At 44.3% G+C, this 21365-nt stretch overlaps 1 protein-coding gene across 1 annotated transcript in view; it reads right to left on the bottom strand.

The window, feature by feature from the left end:
• The window catches only part of LOC311124834 (syndetin-like), a 287319-nt gene that overhangs the window by 212712 nt on the left and 53242 nt on the right, over positions 1-21365 (bottom strand). Inside the window, exons 6-8 of the mRNA XM_084158339.1 lie at positions 720-790; positions 351-468; positions 159-194 (exon numbers count right to left, since the gene is read on the bottom strand). Coding sequence (XP_084014465.1) covers positions 159-194; positions 351-468; positions 720-790 — 225 coding nt within the window. The remainder of the gene's footprint in view (positions 1-158; positions 195-350; positions 469-719; positions 791-21365) is intronic.

Genomic DNA, 21365 nt, shown 5'->3' with positions numbered 1-21365 from the left:
GAGTCCAGGATGGTCTGCCATGACAAAGTGGATTCAGGGATTCATGACGATCTAGATTTACTCACAGAGCTTCTCCTAGAGCTTCATCTGAACACAGCCTCCTGTTGTTTGACCTCTAGAGCACCCTTGTACATGCATTCTAGTGGCATTACTCTTACCTCCAGCATCTCACTGAGTCTAACATCAGTCCTTTGCTGTAAAACAACAAGGAGAACAGTTAAGCATGACCATCATTATCAAGACCCAAAACAAACGTTGAAACCACAACAAGTATGTTGCATGTCAATATCCTGTAGATATCTATGTGTCTGTATGAGGATTTAAAGCAACATGGTGACTTGGATAGTTACCATGGTCTTGATGGTCCTCAGTGACTTCAGCAGTCCTGTGAGCAGCTGTCTCCTCCTATGATTGGCTAGGAGGCCCAGGCTGGACTCGGTGAAGTCCTCCTTGGAAACACTCAGCTGCCTGGAACCAAGAAGTAACATCATCAGACATTTACCATCCTGGCACAGTTCTGTTAAGAGTCATCTCAACACTGACTGACTCAATATCGAAGTCAAGTTAGCGTGCACTGAGTTCATATTGTACATGCAAACAGTGGGAATTAAATTGACTGGGTCATTTAATACATGCTGAGAGGAATATTCAACTCAATAATCCACTGTGGAAGAACAACAGCTTTGAGGAGGGAGGGTGGGTCACATCAGAATGCTTACCTCCTAGCATTGGTGCAGATCACTGCAGCCAGCTGTAGGTTGGTTTGTAATGACGTCACCCTCTCCAGCTCCTGCAAAAAACAAGAGATCCATTCACACTGAGTGACCAATCACAATTCACACAGCAACACTTTATTTAACAGTCCACTCTTCACATGGTAAAATGTTACGGTACAGTACAGAAGATACCTATTGAGTTGAATGCTAGCTGGAATGGGACTGTGTATAATAAAGAGTTACTGTAACTTTTAATGTCAGCCCACAGAGTTGAATTGTCTCTCATCCGCTCCAGTTTCCTGTGAGCCCTATCTTTCACTAATGGGGTGACACAGGGAGAGAATCATTCCCCCACACAAGGTACGAAATGTTCTTCTGTTCCTCTAGAGTACCCCACTGAATGAAAGAGACAAATAGAAGCATTCTGTAATGGAAATGTGTGGTTTGGTTTTACTTGGAAAAGGCCGACCCAACGGCGACCTCTCAAAGAACGAACATGCCCTCAGCTACCGGTGGATTCACTGAACTTTTTTGAAGAGCCAGCTGTCATCGCCTTGAGGTGGGAGCACACGCCAACTGACCTTATCTCAGGGTGGAAATGGAGTCGTCGACCGACCCCAATAAAGAGGCAGCATTCAGAGAAAGACATCATAACACGTTAAAAACAACTATTTGGTGAGGGAATACGAGGTGGAAAATTGATTCAGATCGGTAGATAAAAAGAGACAGAGAGCGGGTTCTTATGTCAGAACAGACATCTAAACAAACAACCCCATTCAACCTGGATAGAGAATGGCCTCCTGACGGCTTGATCAGTTGACATTAGGGTTGAGCGATGTCAACCTTTGTCCTATCATGATTATGTAACCATAAAGCATTGTGATATACGATGCTATCGCCCTCTATTGGTCAACCCAAAAACTCTGCTAAAAGGACAGATGGGCTGCAGCGCGAAATCGAATGCAACTGGATGAATCACGATAAAATATAATAGTGTTGAAAGCCTGGACGAATCATGATGAAGGACAATGTTGATGAAAGCCTGGACGAATCATGATGAAAGATAATGTTGATGAAAGCCTGGACGAATCATTATGAAAGATAATGTTGTTGAAAGCCTGGACGAATCATGATGAAAGATAATGTTGATGAAAGCCTGGACGAATCATGATGAAAGATAATGTTGTTGAAAGCCTGGACGAATCATGATGAAAGATAATGTTGATGAAAGCCTGGACGAATCATGATGAAAGATAATGTTGTTGAAAGCCTGGACGAATCATGATGAAAGATAATGTTGATGAAAGCCTGGACGAATCATGATGAAACATAATGCTTATGAGAGCCTGGACGAATCATGATGAAAGATAATGTTGTTGAAAGCCTGGACAGAGGATAAGTTTAGACAAATATTTTCTAATAGTCCTTTCTGGTGGAGGAGCTTTAGCATGTTTGTATGTGTATGTGTGTGTCGCGCTGTGATGGAGCAGTGACTTTCTGATGAAGAACGGGCTGTCTTACCGTAGTGACATCAAAATCAAATCAAATCCAATTTTATTTGCCACATGCGCCGAATACAACAGGTGTAGACATTACCGTGAAATGCTTACTACTTTTTCTTAATAAAAAAGTAAAATAAAACAACAACAACCAAAAAGTGTTGAGAAAAAAAGAGCAGAAGTAAAATAAAATAACAGTAGGGAGGCTATATACAGGGGGGTACCGGTGCAGAGTCAATGTGTGGGGGCACCGGCTAGTTGAGGTAGTTGAGGTAATATGTACATATGGGTAGAGTTAAAGTGACTATGCATAAATAATTAACAGAGTAGCAGCAGCGTAAAAAGATGGGTTGGGTGTGCAAATAGTCCGGGTAGCCATGATTAGCTGTTCAGGAGTCTTATGGCTTGAGGGTAGAAGCTGTTGAGGAGCCTTTTGGACCTAGACTTGGCGCTCCGGTACCGCTTGCCATGCGGTAGCAGAGAGAACAGTCTATGACTAGGGTGGCTGGAGTCTTTGACCATTTTGAGGGCCTTCCTCTGACACCGCCTGGTATAGAGGTCCTGGATGGCAGGAAGCTTGGCCCCAGTCGGAGGCCGAGCAGTTGCCATACCAGGCGGTGATGCAACCAGTCAGGATGCTCTCGATGGTGCAGCTGTAGAACTTTTTGAGGATCTGAGGACCCATGCCAAATCTTTTCAGTCTCCTGAGGGGGAATAGGCTTTGTCGTGCCCTCTTCACGACTGTCTTGGTGTGTTTGGACCATGATAGTTCGTTGGTGATGTGGACACCAAGGAACTTGAAGCTCTCAACCTGTTCCACTACAGCCCGTCGATGAGAATGGGGGCGTGCTCAGTCCTCTTTTTTTTCCTGTAGTCCACAATCATCTCCTTTGTCTTGGTCTATTTGAGGGAGAGGTTGTTATCCTGGCACCACACGGCCAGGTCTCTGACCTCCTCCCTATAGTCTGTCTCATCGTTGTCGGTGATCAGGCCTACCACTGTTGTGTCTTTGGCAAACTTAATGATGGTGTTGGAGTCGTTCCTGGCGATGCAGTCATGGGTGAACGGGAGTACAGGAGGGGACTGAGCACGCACCCCTGAGGGGCCCCCGTGTTGAGGATCAGCGTGGCAGATGTGTTGTTACCTACCCTTACCACCTGGGGGCGGCCCGTCAGGAAGGCCAGGATCCAGTTGCAGAGGGAGGTGTTTAGTCCCAGGATCCTTAGCTTAGTGATGAGCTTTGAGGGTACTATGGTGTTGAACGCTGAGCTGTAGTCAATGAATAGCATTCTTACGTAGGTGTTCCTCTTGTCCAGGTGGGAAAGGGCAGTGTGGAGTGCAATAGAGATTGCATCATCTGTGGATCTGTTGGGGCGGTATGCAAATTGGAGTGGGTACAGGGTTTCTGGGATAATGGTGTTGATGTGAGCCATGACCAGCCTTTCAAAGCACTTCATGGCTACAGACGTCAGTGCTACGGGTCGGTAGTCATTTAGGCAGGTTATCTTAGTGTCCTTGGGCACGGGGACTATGATGCCCTGCTTGAAACATGTTGGTATTACAGACTCAGTATGTATGTACGGTCACTGTGGGGACGACGTCATCGATGCACTTATTGATGAAGCCCAGTGACTGATGTGGTGTACTCCTCAATGCCATCTGAAGAATCCCGGAACATGGTCCAGTCTGTGCTAGCAAAACAGTCCTGTAGCTTAGCATCTGCGTCATCTGACCACTTTTTTATTAACCGAGTCACTGGTGCTTCCTGCTTTAGTTTTTGCTTATAAGCAGGAATCAGGAGGATAGAGTTATGGTCAGATTTGACAAATGGAGGGCAAGGGAGAGCTTTGCAGGACACAGCAGGACAGCACACAGCAGGACAGCACACAGCAGGACAGTACACAGCAGGACAGTACACAGCAGGACAGCACACAGCAGGACAGTACACAGCAGGACAGCACACAGCAGGACAGCACACAGCAGGACAGTACACAGCAGGACAGTACACAGCAGGACAGCACACAGCAGGACAGCAGGACAGTACACAGCAGGACAGCACACAGCAGGACAGTACACAGCAGGACAGCACACAGCAGGACAGCACACAGCAGGACAGTACACAGCAGGACAGCACACAGCAGGACAGTACACAGCAGGACAGCACACAGCACACAGTGCTGCTAACCTCATGAAGTAAGACTTACTACTGCATGCAAGTGGACACGACTCAGGCTGTACCCAAACTAACCTCTCCAACTGAATGACCATACACCATTAAACAACATCCAGATCCGTGTTGCCAGCAGAATCAGTCTCTGAGGCCGACTAAAGTCTTTTCCACCCATTTTGTCTGCATACTGCAATTCAGCTTTTAGCTGCAAATGTGTCCAAGATCAAATAACCCTTACTACTGTATACACAGTACTGTAGGCCATTAGTTGAACAGTATGAATGTAGCTAGTATCTTCCGAGCAAGTTAAACAACATGCATTAATAACGCACCAAGTAATGCCCTTGCCTGAAGGGCGGAGTGGTCTAGTGGCGCCCCTGCTGAGTCACTGAGTCCAGCAGAGGGGACAATCAGGTTCTGAATTTAGAACGGGGCAAAGAAAACACGTGACTCACACAGGCTCACATCATTAGTGAGACCGACCAGCAAGCCACGTTCGCCCTAATACCCAGACCAGTGGCCCTAAATCCTATTGTAAAAGCTGAAGCTAGCTACAGCTCTCGGGTCTCACCTGCACCCCAATGGCAGCCAAAGTTAAGGCCTTAAGTCCAGTGAATCGTCGGAATCAGGATTTTAAAAAAAGTTATTGTCATGCTAGGAAGTTTTCAGTGGTATCATTTGAGTCTGTGAAAGAAGCAGTGTATGTGGGATGCAAGCTAAATACAGAGAAACACCAAGCTAAATACAGAGAAACACCAAGCTAAATATAGAGAAACACCAAGCTAAATACAGAGAAACACCAAGCTAAATACAGAGAAACACCAAGCTAAATACAGAGAAACACCAAGCTAAATACAGAGAAACACCAAGCTAAATACAGAGAAACACCAAGCTAAATACAGAGAAACACCAAGCTAAATACAGAAAAACACCAAGCTAAATACAGAGAAACACCAAGCTAAATACAGAGAAACACCAAGCTAAATACAGAGAAACATCAAGCTAAATACAGAGAAACATCAGAAACTTCAGCATATCACATATTCGTTCTACCCAAAAAATGGAAGAGGTGCTTGGCTGCGCCATTTTTTACACACACAGTGAACACACACACACACACACACACACACACACACACACACAGTGATTTACTTTAATTGCTCTTGCATGGCCCTCATACCTATGGTCCCAGTTCTGTTGACCATTGAAATTGAAATTACTAGGATTACTACGGAAAATACTGTAAAAAAATATTTAAATATTAATTACATTTAATAATTCATTTGCACTTATCACTGTGTTTGCTACTTAATTTTTTTTTATCATTGAAGGATTTAGATTGCAGGAAATGGCAGTTACAGGTGCAAAAAAAAACAACACAAATCTCTGTCTCATTAGCACCACCATGTTACAAAATCCTGGAGAGAACCCTGCACACACACACACACACACACAAACACACACACACACACACACACACACACACACACCTATGCTTCCTGACTGAGCAAATAGCAGCTGTTAGTGAAGTGCAGGTTGACTCATAACCCGCGGTCCCCGCAATTATATCCGCAAGGCGGGAGGGTTTAGGGTAATTAAATATTGTGTGGATGAAGGGTTGGTGGGTGGATGGTGGGTTGAATAAAGAGAAAACAATACATTAAAAAATGCATAAATGTATAATTCTTGTGCAATTTATATCTATAGGCTATATTGAGGTTTTTCTTTCATTATTTTATGTTACCTAGCATTAGCGCGTAGCCCAAGCTTTAGGGCCTAACTGTAAGCGCGCCAAATAGCCTACACGCCAATCGCCAAATGCTTTTGGGAAACGGTCAAAAAAAGATAGGACAATGTGAGAAAAGAGAAAAGCTGCGAAATGGAGAGTTGAAAATAATGAGAAGGGAGGGTCAGAAAAGTCATGTTTGGGAAAGATTTGGCGAAGTGGTAAAAGAGGATGATAGCAGTGAATGTTGTGTGATGATTGTGAGGCTCTGTACACAATTTACAGTCACAAGATGAAGACTTCAAATAGGCCTATGGCACATCAAGGGAACTGTAGCCTACTGTTCAGATGGGTTAAATGGAAACTGAAATCTGGACACAGACTGTAGGTCTATAACCTCTATAACCCCATAATGACAAAGTGAAAACATGTTTTTAAATGTTTTTGTATTGAAAATGAAATGCAGAAATCTCATTTACATACAGTAGAAGTCAAACGTTTGGACACACCTACTAAATCCACGGTTTTTCTTTATTTTTACTATTTTCTACATAATAATAGTGACATCAAAACTATGAAATAACACATATAGAATCATGTAGTAACGAAAAAAGTGTTAAACAAATCAAAATATATTTTATTTTTGAGATTCTTCAAAGTAGCCACCCTTTCCCTTGATTACAGCTTTGCACACTCTTGGCATTCTCTCAACCCTTTGGGTGGTGGACTACTCTTGATATACAGGGGAAACTGTTGAGCGTGAAAAACCCAACATCATTGCAGTTCTTCACACAAACCGTTGCGCCTGGCACCTACTACCATACCCCGTTCAAAAATATTCTGTCTTGCCCATTCACCCTCTGAACGGCAAACATACACAATCCATGTCTCAACGCTTAAAAATCCTTCTTTAACCTGTCTCCTCCCCTTCATCTACACTGATTGAAGTGGATTTAACAAGTGACATCAATAAGGGATCATAGCTTTCACCTGGTTAGTCTACAGTATGTCATGGAAAGAGCAGGTGTTCTTAATGTTTTGTATACTCAGTGTATATAATGCATACTGTAGGTGTATTTGTCAGTCAAACATTAGTATTGATACAATGTTAAATGACAGGAAGACAATCCTCTAACTCAATAGATGATGCCTATCAATTATTGTATAGTAATTATGCATAATTTAGAGCCAAACCTTATTGTGTGCTTATTTATTTGATTTAACCTTTATTTTAACAGGGACTCATGCTGAGACCAAGGTCTCTTTCACAGATGAGCCTTGTACACACATCAAACGTATCGATATAGGACTACACATAAATATTCACATCAATACACGAAAAGCAAAACACAATCATATTCCAATTTGTAAGTCGCTCTGGATAAGAGCGTCTGCTAAATGACTAAAATGTAAAATGTAAATAGAACAAACACATTCTTCAGTAAAAAAAGGTCCTCAATCAGCCTTTTGAATTGCCCTAGAGGCACCAACTCCTCCAATTTTAGAACGCTTTGGAGATTATTCCACAAGTCAGGTGCAAAAAAACTAAAATCTGATTTATCTAACTCAGTGGAGATCAAAGGGATCTCCAGAGTAAGCCATCCCTGAGACCGGGTCTGGTATCTCACACGTCTATAAGTTAACAATGAAGTAAGGTACGGCGGAAGTTTATGCAGGAGGGCATTATAAACATAAAGAGTGCAACGCATTGATCTACGAGACTTCAAAGAGGGCCAGCCTACTTTCTGATACATATAATGCAGTGATGTGTACTGAACCTATCACCTGTAATAAAGCGTTGTGTGCTATGTTAAACTGTGTCCAATGGCTTCAATACAGTGGCAGCTGCATTCATATAGACGATATCCCCATAGTCTATAACCAAAATGAATGTCGACTGAATGATTTGTTTCCTGCTTTTTAATGAAAGCCACGACCTATTCCTATAAAAGAAGGCCATTTTAATTATTTATTTCTTAACTCATCAATATGCTTTTTGAAAGATAGCTTTTCATCAATCCAGATGCTATTCAGACCCTTTGCTATGAGACTCGAAATTCAGCTCAGGTGCATCCTGTTTCCATTGATCATCCTTGAGATGTTACTACGACTTGATTGGAGTCCACCTGTGGTAAATTCAATTGATTGGATATGATTTGGAAAGGCACACACCTGTCTATATAAGGTCCCACAGTTGACAGTGCATGTCAGAGCAAAAACCAAGCCATGAGGACGAAGGAATTGACCGTAGAGCTCAGAGACAGGATTGTGTCGAGGCACAGATCTGGGGAAGGGTACCAAACAATTTCTGCAGCATTGAAGGTACCCAAGTACACAGTGGCCTCCATCATTCTTAAATGGAAGAAGTTTGGAACCACCAAGACTGTTCCTAGAGCTGGCCGCCTGGCCAAACTGAACAATCGGGAGAGAAGGGCCCCGGTCAGGGAGGTGACCAAGAACCCGATGGTACCTCTTGACAGAGCTCCAGAGTTCCTCTGTGGAGATGGGAGAACCTTCCAGAAGGACAACCATCTCTACAGCACTCCACCAATCAGGCCTTTTGGTATATTGGCCAGACGGAAGCCACTCCTCAGTAAAAGGCACATGACATCCCGCTTGGAGTTTACCAAAAGGCACCTAAAGGACTCTAAGACCATGAGAAACAAGATTCTCTGGTCTGATGAAACCAAGATTGAACTCTTTGGCCTGAATGCCACAGGTCACCGCTGGAGGAAACCTGGCACCATCCCTACGGTGAAGCATGGTGGTGGCAGCATCATGCTGTGGGGATGTTTTTAAGCGGCAGGGACTGGGAGACTAGTCAGGATCGAGGGAAAGATGAAAGGAGCAAAGTACAGAGAGATCCTTGATGACACCTGCTCCACAGCACTCAGGATCTCAGATTGGGGCGAAGGTTCACCTTCCAACAGGACAACGACCTGCACACAGCCAAGACAACGCAGGAGTGGCTTCGGGACAAGTCTCTGAATGTCCTTGAGTGGCCCAGCCAGAGCCTAGACTTGAACCCGATCGAACATCTCTGGAGAGACCTGAAAATGGCTGTACAGTGACGCTCCTCATCAAACCTGATAGAGCTTGAGAGGCTCTGCAGAGAAGAATGGGAGAAACTCCCCAAATACAGGTGTGCCAAGCTTGTAGCGTCATACCCAAGAAGACTCGAGGCTGTAATCGCTGCCAAAGGTGCATCAACAAAGTACTGAGTAAAGGGTCTGAATACTTATGTAAATGTGATATTTCCGTTTTTTATTTGTAATACATTTGGAAACATTTCTAATAACCTGTTTTTGCTTTGTCATTGTAGGGTATTGTGTGTATATTGATGAGGGGAAAAAACAATTTTATCAATTTTAGAATAAGGCTGTAACGTAACAAAATGTGGAAAAAGTCAAGGGGTCTGAATACTTTCCGAATGCACTGTATGCATACTGTATAGCAGAATAGAGGAGGCAGGTGTGGATGAAGGAGGAGAGAGGGACAGTAAGATTAATGGCCCACATTTACTTTCTGACCTGCATAGACACACAGGGCTTGATCTCCAAACGTCGGATGAAAATGTACATTCCACATTGGCTCGATCTATACTCCCATTAAGCTCTAATCAATTGACCATGAAAACCTCTTAAATGTAAAGTCCCCATATTTGGGGACCCTATTTGATTTGTTTTATTCAATTCAGTATGGTATGAGAACAGTTAGCCCCTATCTGCAAAAGCAGGATGTCTGCTGAATGCTGAGTACCTTGGCTATTGATCGGTGCCTTCAAATCTTTGGTGTGACTTACTGCCATATATGGGTATACAAATTTATAAGGGCAGGCCAAGCCGATGACCTCCTTTCAAGATGGCTGCTACCTACATTCCGGTTAGCGTTGTGAAGCATAAACTAAATAAACATGGAATACGTCGATACACACCGAAAGCCGGGACTCTACAGATCATGAGGATATCTTATTTGTCTGTTTATTTTAAACAACGTTTTCACCAAACAGCAAACATCTTACAAGGTAAGCTTTGATTTGGTCTGTGTTTGAGCTATAGCTACATGGGGGGTATCACATTAATCCTTAGGTTGGTAGGAACACATCTATGGTAAAATTGTGTTTTTATACTGAATAAATAGAATTTAGGGATTGCAAATATGTAATAGCACTGGAATTATCACATTTACAGACATATGCCACTTTGGAGAGGTTTATGGACTCTTGGAAACATCCTTTGACCACACCTGACACCACTTACTAAAACGTCTGCCCATTTATTGTTGTTAGGTGGATCAATCCCTTTTTTTTCTGATATTGTTCACATGTTGTGGAAGCCATCTGATGTGTTTCCAGCTATAGTCATCAATAATTCACTTATAGCTTGTCAATTAAAGATTACTTTCAAAATAAAAATAATAAAAAACAGTTATTTTGTGTGTGCTTGATCTTGTGTATTCTGAACTATGTAACTCCTATCTACAGTGAGGGGAACAAAGTATTTGATCCCATTTACATTTACATCATTTAGCAGACGCTCTTATCCAGAGCGACTTACAAATCCCCTGCTGATTTTGTACGTTTGCCCACTGACAAAGAAATGTCTCAAGTTTTTAGGGAGCGTGCAATTGGCATGCTGACTGCAGGAATGTCCACCAGAGGTGTTGCCAGACAATTGAATGTTCATTTCTCTACCATAAGCTGCCTCCAACTTAATTTTAGAGAATTTGGCAGTGCCCCATGGTGGTGGTGGGGTTATGGTATGGGCAGGCATATGGTACGGACAACGAACACAATTGCATTTTATCGATGGCAATTATGGTCCAATGTGGTCCTCTGTAGCTCAGCTGGTAGAGCACGGCGCTTGTAACGCCAAGGTAGTGGGTTCGATCCCCGGGACCACCCATACACAAAAAATGTATGCACGCACGACTGTAAGTCGCTTTGGATAAAAGCGTCTGCTAAATGGCATATTATGTTTTTATTATTAATTATTATTATTACTATTTTCTTTTTTGGGGGGGGTAGATCAGCTTAATATTGCAGATAGATTGTATCTTCTATCAATGTAATTGTCTGCATCACTTCCAATCCCCCATGTCTTTTATATATATACTCCCCTTTATTACTTTTCAACCCCGCCATCCTTTCCCTACTTGGGGTAAATTAGTGAACAACAATGCCCAGGCCTCTACTTCCAGCCTATACTTACTATCTACACCTTATGGACACAATCAATTTTACAATAATTCTATTTTATTTGTTTTTGCTCCTGAACTACTTCTACTCTCAACCTCTCCAATCATTTTCATGGTGTCCATCCGGTTTGCTTCTATATGCCATATCTTTCTAACTGTGCTCTTTCCCAAAAGCTCCCAACATACAACCTATATACTTATTATGGACACAGTATGCTTACATTATTAGTTATCTTGTTATTATTTGTTGTTATTTGTTATTAGTCCCATCCTTCAACTCCATTCAAAAACTCCCATCTATCTCTTAACACCATCCATATAGGATTTCTATTTGCCATATATATTTCAACTGTACTGTGATGTTTTACAAAAGTTCTGAACATTTCTATTCTCATTGCTTCTACAGATTGTGAATTAAAAATAAACATTTTTGCTAAAAGTATTATTATATTATTGATCGATTGACTATGACTTTTCAGATCACCCAGTAATGCTATCTGCAAGGTTAGCTCCAGGGAAATATTGTAATCGATGGCAATTTGAATGCACAGAAATACCATGACGAGATCCTGAGGCCCATTTTTATTTTTTTGGTATTTATGACCAACATACAGTGAGGGAAAAAAGTATTTGATCCCCTGCTGATTTTGTACGTTTGCCCACTGACAAAGAAATGATCAGTCTATAATTTTAATGGTAGGTTTATTTGAACAGTGAGAGAGAATAACAACAACAACAAAAAACAGAAAAACGCATGTCAAAAATGTTATAAATTGATTTGCATTTTAATGAGGGAAATAAGTATTTGACACCCTCTCAATCACAAAGATTTCTGGCTCCCAGGTGTCTTTTACACAGGTAACGAGCTGAGATTAAGAGCACACTCTTAAAGGGAGTGCTCCTAATCTCAGTTTGTTACCTGTATAAAAGACACCTGTCCACAGAAGCAATCAATCAATCAGATTCCAAACTCTCCACCATGGCCAAGACCAAAGAGCTCTCCAAGGATGTCAGGGACAAGATTGTAGACCTACACAAGGCTGGAATGGGCTACAAGACCATCGCCAAGCAGCTTGGTGAGAAGGTGACAACAGTTGGTACGATTATTTGCAAATGGAAGAAACACAAAAGACCTGTCAATCTCATTCAGCCTGGGGCTCCATGCAAGTTCTCACCTCGTGGAGTTGCAATGATCATGAGAATGGTGAGCAATCAGTCCAGAACTACACGGGAGGATCTTGTCAATGATCTCAAGGCAGCTGGGACCATAGTCACCAAGAAAACAATTGGTAACACACTACGCTGTGAAGGACTGAAATCCTGCAGCGCCCGCAAGGTCCCCCTGCTCAAGAAAGCACATATACAGGGCCGTCTGAAGTTTGCCAATGAACATCTGAATGATTCAGAGGAGAACTGGGTGAAAGTGTTGTGGTCAGATGAGACCAAAATCGAGCTCTTTGGCATCAACTCAACTCGCCGTGTTTGGAGGAGGAGGAATGCTGCCTATGACCCCAAGAACACCATCCCCACGGTCAAACATGGAGGTGGAAAGGGGACAGGACAACTTCACCGCATCAAAGGGGCGATGGACGGGGCCATGTACCGCCAAATCTTGGGTGAGAACCTCCTTCCCTCAGCCAGGGCATTGAAAATGGGTCGTGGATGGGTATTCCAGCATGACAATGACCCAAAACACACGGCCAAGGCAACAAAGGAGTGGCTCAAGAAGAAGCACATTAAGGTCCTGGAGTGGCCTAGCCAGTCTCCAGACCTTAATCCCATAGAAAATCTGTGGAGGGAGCTGAAGGTTCAAGTTGCCAAACGTCAGCCTCGAAACCTTAATGACTTGGAGAAGATCTGCAAAGAGGAGTGGGACAAAATCCCTCCTGAGATGTGTGCAAACCTGGTGGCCAACTACAAGAAACGTCTGACCTCTGTGATTGCCAACAAGGGTTTTGCCACCAAGTACTAAGTCATGTTTTGCAGAGGGATCAAATACTTATTTCCCTCATTAAAATGCAAATCAATTTATAACATTTTTGACATGCGTCTTTCTGGATTTTTTTGTTGTTATTCTGTCTCTCACTGTTCAAATAAACCTACGGTTAAAATTATAGACTGTCTTTGTCAGTGGGCAAACGTACAAAATCAGCAGGGGATCAAATACTTTTTTCCCTCACTGTATCTTCTGATCATTTCCTCATAATCTCCCAGATGTCTTCTTTCCAAATATACCAAGTTTTTGCATGTCAGAATCGTGTAATTACACATGAATCGCAGTTACTTTAGGGTATGTCTATTTAGGCGGACATCTACATTTTGCCATTACATTTAAGAGGAATTATTAACAGGCTGTTGCTCAGAAAATCACAGATTTGGCGCATTGGACTTAAAGCCGCTCGCTGGTTATGCAGCACAGACAATACTGTATAAGGGTGATTCCACGCCAGCGGGAGCAGAAACTATTTTTGGTATCTCAGATTGTTCTGGCAATTCTCACATAGGAACTTCATTGGGAGAAAGTATGTTTAACATGCTTTTTATAATTGTATCACAAAGCATTTTTGATAAAATCATGATGAAATTGGCAATTTTAGGCCTTTTTTAGACCTGTCCATTCCTCTTGTAAGACCCTATGATCTGTGAACCGTACATGATACAGACATCTTGGAGTCATTATACTCATAGTGTTCTCTAACATATGGAGTATGTCTAGATTTTCACATTAATTTATTCAACAAAACAACCCTTTCTGATTTTGCTTATTTTTAGACATATTGTTTGTTACAATATACTCCTGTCACATTTCCAGAGTCGGCTCTCTGGTACATTTAATGAAATTACCCATTGTATACAAAGAAATTGACATTATAGGAATTTACCATTCTCAGCCCTCCTTTAGGATTGCACATTCAGCAACTCACCAGCAGAGGGAGATCCCTTTGAATAAATTATTCCATTAATTGTGTTGATGATGCTCATAAAATGCATCACACCTTCAGAATTAGCAGAGAGCCCACTCTGGAAATGTAATGTACTTGTAGAGTATATTGTTCCAAACAATGTCTTAAAATGAACTAATTCAAAATGGGTAGTTTTGAGATATTCATATTAATATTTTGAATGTTGAATAAATGAATGTGAACATTTGTATTTACAGTTGAAGTCGGAAGTTTACATACACTTAGGTTGGAGTCATTAAAACTCGTTTTTCAACCACTCCACAAATGACTTGTTAACAAACTATAGTTTTGGCAAGTCGGTTAGGACATCTACTTTGTGCATGACACAAGTAATTTTTCCAATAAATATTTACAGATTATTTCACTTATAATTCACTGTATCACAATACCAGTGGGTCAGAAGTTTACATACACTAAGTTGACTGTGCCTTTAAACAGCTTGGAAAATTCAAGAAAATGATGTCATGGCTTTAGAAGCTTCTGATAGGTTAATTGACATCATTTGAGTCAATTGGAGGTGTACCTGTGGATGTATTTCAAGGCCTACCTTCAAACTCAGTGCCTCTTTGCTTGACATCATGGGAAAATCAAAAGAAATCAGCCATGACTTCAGACATTTTTTTGGACACCTCCACAAGTCTGGTTCATCCTTGGGAGCAATTTCCAAATGCCTGAAGGTACCATGTTCATCTGTACAAACAATAGTACGCAAGTATAAACACCATGGGACCACGCAGCCGTCATACCGCTCAGGAAGGAACTAGTTCTGTCTCCTAGAGATGAACGTACTTTGGTGCGAAAAGTGCAAATCAATCCCAGAACAACAGCAAAGGACCTTGTGAAGATGCTGGAGGAAACAGGTACAAAAGTATCTATATCCACAGTAAAACGAGTCCTATATCGACATAACCTGAAAGGCCGCTCAGCAAGGAAGAAGCCACTGCTCCAAAACCACCATAAAAAAGCCAGACTACGGTTTGCAACTGCACATGGGGACAAAGATTGCACTTTTTGGTCTGATGAAACAAAAATATAACTGTTTGGCCATAATGACCATTGTTATGTTTGGAGGGAAAATGGGGCAGCTTGCAAGCCGAAGAACACCATCCCAACTGCACGGGGGTGGCCGCATCATGCTGTGGGGGTGCTTTGCTGCAGGAGAGACTGGTGCACATCACAAAATAGATGGCATCATGAGGAAGGAAAATTATGTGGATATATTGAAGAAACATCTCAAGACACCCCAAGCATACTTCCAAAGTTGTGGCAAAATGGCTTAAGGACAACAAAGTCAAGGTATTGGAATGGCCATCACAAAGCCCTGACCTCCATCCTATAGAAAATATTTGGGCAGAACTGAAAAGGCGTGTGCGAGCAAGGAGGCCTACAAACCTGACTCCATTACACCAGCTCTGTCAGGAGGAATGGGCCAAAATTCACCCAACTTATTGTGGGAAGCTTGTGGAAGGCTACCCGAAACGTTTGATCCAAGTTAAACAATTTAAAGGCAATGCTACCAAATACTAATTGAGTGTATGTAAACTTCTGACCCACTGGGAATGTGATGAAAGAAATAAAAGCTGAAATAAATCATTCTCTCTACTATTATTCTGACATTTCACATTCTTAAAATAGATTTGGTGATCCTAACTGACCTAAGACAGGGAATTTTTACTAGGATTAAATGTCAGGAATTGTGAAAAACTGAGTTTAAATGTATTTGGCTAAGGTGTATGTAAACTTCCGACTTCAACTGTACATATACACATATTAACTAAACCATTAATCTGTGGTGCACGGCCTGAGAGGTCTGAATCCCCCGTGGGCCTGATCGAATATGTCTCCTGTCCGACTGTGAATAGCTCGGACACATCTCAAAGAGCTCCTATTAAGGATCAGAGAGGAGCAGGAGCCTGGGGATAGACACCCTACTATTAAGGATCAGAGAGGAACAGGAGCCTGGGGATAGACACCCTACTATTAAGGATCAGAGAGGATCAGAGAGGAACAGGAGCCTGGGGATAGACACCTTACTATTAAGGATCAGAGAGGAACAGGAGCCTGGGGATAGACACCCTACTATTAAGGATCAGAGAGGAACAGGAGCCTGGGGATAGACGCCCTACTATTAAGGATCAGAGAGGAACAGGAGCCTGGGGATAGACACCCTACTATTAAGGATCAGAGAGGAACAGGAGCCTGGGGATAGACACCCTACTATTAAGGATCAGAGAGGATCAGAGAGGAACAGGAGCCTGGGGATAGACACCCTACTATTAAGGATCAGAGAGGAACAGGAGCCTGGGGATAGACACCCTACTATTAAGGATCAGAGAGGAACAGGAGCCTGGGGATAGACGCCCTACTATTAAGGATCAGAGAGGAACAGGAGCCTGGGGATAGACACCCTACTATTAAGGATCAGAGAGGAACAGGAGCCTGGGGATAGACACCCTACTATTAAGGATCAGAGAGGAACAGGAGCCTGGGGATAGACACCCTACTATTAAGGATCAGAGAGGAACAGGAGCCTGGGGATAGACACCCTACTATTAAGGATCAGAGAGGAACAGGAGCCTGGGGATAGACACCCTACTATTAAGGATCAGAGAGGAACAGGAGCCTGGGGATAGACACCCTACTATTAAGGATCAGAGAGGAACAGGAGCCTGGGGATAGACGCCCTACTGTTAAGGATCAGAGAGGAACAGGAGCCTGGGGATAGACACCCTACTATTAAGGATCAGAGAGGAGCAGGAGCCTGGGGATAGACACCCTACTATTAAGGATCAGAGAGGAACAGAGAGGAACAGGAGCCTGGGGATATACGCCCTACTATTAAGGATCAGAGAGGAACAGAGAGGAACAGGAGCCTGGGGATAGACGCCCTACTATTAAGGATCAGAGAGGAACAGGAGCCTGGGGATAGACACCCTACTATTAAGGATCAGAGAGGAGCAGGAGCCTGGGGATAGACACCCTACTATTAAGGATCAGAGAGGAACAGGAGCCTGGGGATAGACGCCCTACTATTAAGGATCAGAGAGGAACAGGAGCCTGGGGATAGACACCCTACTATTAAGGATCAGAGAGGATCAGAGAGGAACAGGAGCCTGGGGATAGACACCCTACTATTAAGGATCAGAGAGGAACAGGAGCCTGGGGATAGACACCCTACTATTAAGGATCAGAGAGGAACAGGAGCCTGGGGATAGACGCCCTACTATTAAGGATCAGAGAGGATCAAAGAGGAGCAGGAGCCTGGGGATAGACGCCCTACTATTAAGGATCAGAGAGGATCAAAGAGGAGCAGGAGCCTGGGGATAGACACCCTACTATTAAGGATCAGAGAGGAACAGGAGCCTGGGGATAGACACCCTACTATTAAGGATCAGAGAGGATCAGGAGCCTGGGACTAGACACCCTACTATTAAGGATCAGAGAGGAGCAGGAGCCTGGGGATAGACACCCTACTATTAAGGATCAGAGAGGAGCAGGAGCCTGGGGATAGACACCCTACTATTAAGGATCAGAGAGGAGCAGGAGCCTGGGGATAGACGCCCTACTATTAAGGATCAGAGAGGAGCAGGAGCCTGGGGATAGACACCCTACGATTAAGGATCAGAGAGGATCAGAGAGGAACAGGAGCCTGGGGATAGACGCCCTACTATTAAGGATCAGAGAGGAGCAGGAGCCTGGGGATAGACACCCTACTATTAAGGATCAGAGAGGAGCAGGAGCCTGGGGATAGACACCCTACTATTAAGGATCAGAGAGGAACAGAGAGGAACAGGAGCCTGGGGATAGACGCCCTACTATTAAGGATCAGAGAGGAACAGGAGCCTGGGGATAGACACCCTACTATTAAGGATCAGAGAGGAGCAGGAGCCTGGGGATAGACACCCTACTATTAAGGATCAGAGAGGAACAGAGAGGAACAGGAGCCTGGGGATAGACACCCTACTATTAAGGATCAGAGAGGAACAGGAGCCTGGGGATAGACACCCTACTATTAAGGATCAGAGAGGAACAGGAGCCTGGGGATAGACGCCCTACTATTAAGGATCAGAGAGGAACAGGAGCCTGGGGATAGACACCCTACTATTAAGGATCAGAGAGGAACAGGAGCCTGGGGATAGACGCCCTACTATTAAGGATCAGAGAGGAACAGGAGCCTGGGGATAGACACCCTACTATTAAGGATCAGAGAGGAACAGGAGCCTGGGGATAGACGCCCTACTATTAAGGATCAGAGAGGAACAGGAGCCTGGGGATAGACGCCCTACTATTAAGGATCAGAGAGGAACAGGAGCCTGGGGATAGACGCCCTACTATTAAGGATCAGAGAGGAACAGAGAGGAACAGGAGCCTGGGGATAGACGCCCTACTATTAAGGATCAGAGTGGAACAGGAGCCTGGGGATAGACACCCTACTATTAAGGATCAGAGAGGAGCAGGAGCCTGGGGATAGACACCCTACTATTAAGGATCAGAAAGGAACAGAGAGGAACAGGAGCCTGGGGATAGACACCCTACTATTAAGGATCAGAGAGGAACAGGAGCCTGGGGATAGACACCCTACTATTAAGGATCAGAGAGGAACAGGAGCCTGGGGATAGACGCCCTACTATTAAGGATCAGAGAGGAACAGGAGCCTGGGGATAGACACCCTACTATTAAGGATCAGAGAGGAACAGGAGCCTGGGGATAGATGCCCTACTATTAAGGATCAGAGAGGAACAGGAGCCTGGGGATAGACACCCTACTATTAAGGATCAGAGAGGATCAAAGAGGAGCAGGAGCCTGGGGATAGACGCCCTACTATTAAGGATCAGAGAGGAACAGAGAGGAACAGGAGCCTGGGGATAGACACCCTACTATTAAGGATCAGAGAGGAGCAGGAGCCTGGGGATAGACACCCTACTATTAAGGATCAGAGAGGAACAGGAGCCTGGGGATAGACACCCTACTATTAAGGATCAGAGAGGAACAGGAGCCTGGGGATAGACGCCCTACTATTAAGGATCAGAGAGGAACAGGAGCCTGGGGATAGACACCCTACTATTAAGGATCAGAGAGGAACAGGAGCCTGGGGATAGACACCCTACTATTAAGGATCAGAGAGGAACAGGAGCCTGGGGATAGACACCCTACTATTAAGGATCAGAGAGGAACAGGAGCCTGGGGATAGACACCCTACTATTAAGGATCAGAGAGGAACAGGAGCCTGGGGATAGACACCCTACTATTAAGGATCAGAGAGGAACAGGAGCCTGGGGATAGACACCCTACTATTAAGGATCAGAGAGGAACAGGAGCCTGGGGATAGACACCCTACTATTAAGGATCAGAGAGGATCAGAGAGGAACAGGAGCCTGGGGATAGACACCCTACTATTAAGGATCAGAGAGGAACAGAGAGGAACAGGAGCCTGGGGATATACGCCCTACTATTAAGGATCAGAGAGGAACAGAGAGGAACAGGAGCCTGGGGATAGACGCCCTACTATTAAGGATCAGAGAGGAACAGGAGCCTGGGGATAGACACCCTACTATTAAGGATCAGAGAGGAGCAGGAGCCTGGGGATAGACACCCTACTATTAAGGATCAGAGAGGAACAGGAGCCTGGGGATAGACGCCCTACTATTAAGGATCAGAGAGGAACAGGAGCCTGGGGATAGACACCCTACTATTAAGGATCAGAGAGGATCAGAGAGGAACAGGAGCCTGGGGATAGACACCCTACTATTAAGGATCAGAGAGGAACAGGAGCCTGGGGATAGACACCCTACTATTAAGGATCAGAGAGGAACAGGAGCCTGGGGATAGACGCCCTACTATTAAGGATCAGAGAGGATCAAAGAGGAGCAGGAGCCTGGGGATAGACGCCCTACTATTAAGGATCAGAGAGGATAAAAGAGGAGCAGGAGCCTGGGGATAGACACCCTACTATTAAGGATCAGAGAGGAACAGGAGCCTGGGGATAGACGCCCTACTATTAAGGATCAGACAGGAGCAGGAGCCTGGGGATAGACACCCTACTATTAAGGATCAGAGAGGAACAGGAGCCTGGGGATAGACGCCCTACTATTAAGGATCAGAGAGGAGCAGGAGCCTGGGGATAGACACCCTACTATTAAGGATCAGAGAGGAACAGGAGCCTGGGGATAGACACCCTACTATTAAGGATCAGAGAGGAGCAGGAGCCTGGGGATAGACACCCTACTATTAAGGATCAGAGAGGAGCAGGAGCCTGGGGATAGACACCCTACTATTAAGGATCAGAGAGGAGCAGGAGCCTGGGGATAGACGCCCTACTATTAAGGATCAGAGAGGAGCAGGAGCCTGGGGATAGACACCCTACTATTAAGGATCAGAGAGGAGCAGGAGCCTGGGGATAGACACCCTACTATTAAGGATCAGAGAGGAGCAGGAGCCTGGGGATAGACACCCTACTATTAAGGATCAGAGAGGAGCAGGAGCCTGGGGATAGACACCCTACTATTAAGGATCAGAGAGGAACAGGAGCCTGGGGATAGACGCCCTACTATTAAGGATCAGAGAGGAGCAGGAGCCTGGGGATAGACACCCTACTATTAAGGATCAGAGAGGAACAGGAGCCTGGGGATAGACACCCTACTATTAAGGATCAGAGAGGAGCAGGAGCCTGGGGATAGACACCCTACTATTAAGGATCAGAGAGGAGCAGGAGCCTGGGGATAGACACCCTACTATTAAGGATCAGAGAGGAGCAGGAGCCTGGGGATAGACGCCCTACTATTAAGGATCAGAGAGGAGCAGGAGCCTGGGGATAGACACCCTACTATTAAGGATCAGAGAGGAACAGGAGCCTGGGGATAGACGCCCTACTATTAAGGATCAGAGAGGATCAGAGAGGAACAGGAGCCTGGGGATAGACGCACTACTATTAAGGATCAGAGAGGAGCAGGAGCCTGGGGATAGACACCCTACTATTAAGGATCAGAGAGGAGCAGGAGCCTGGGGATAGACACCCTACTATTAAGGATCAGAGAGGAACAGAGAGGAACAGGAGCCTGGGAATAGACGCCCTACTATTAAGGATCAGAGAGGAGC

Source organism: Coregonus lavaretus (assembly GCF_964263955.1).
Source record: "Coregonus lavaretus genome assembly, chromosome: 3".
Lineage (NCBI taxonomy): Eukaryota > Metazoa > Chordata > Actinopteri > Salmoniformes > Salmonidae > Coregonus > Coregonus lavaretus.
Note: the sequence above shows the minus strand (reverse complement) of the source record. Positions and strands in the feature narration are given on the sequence as shown.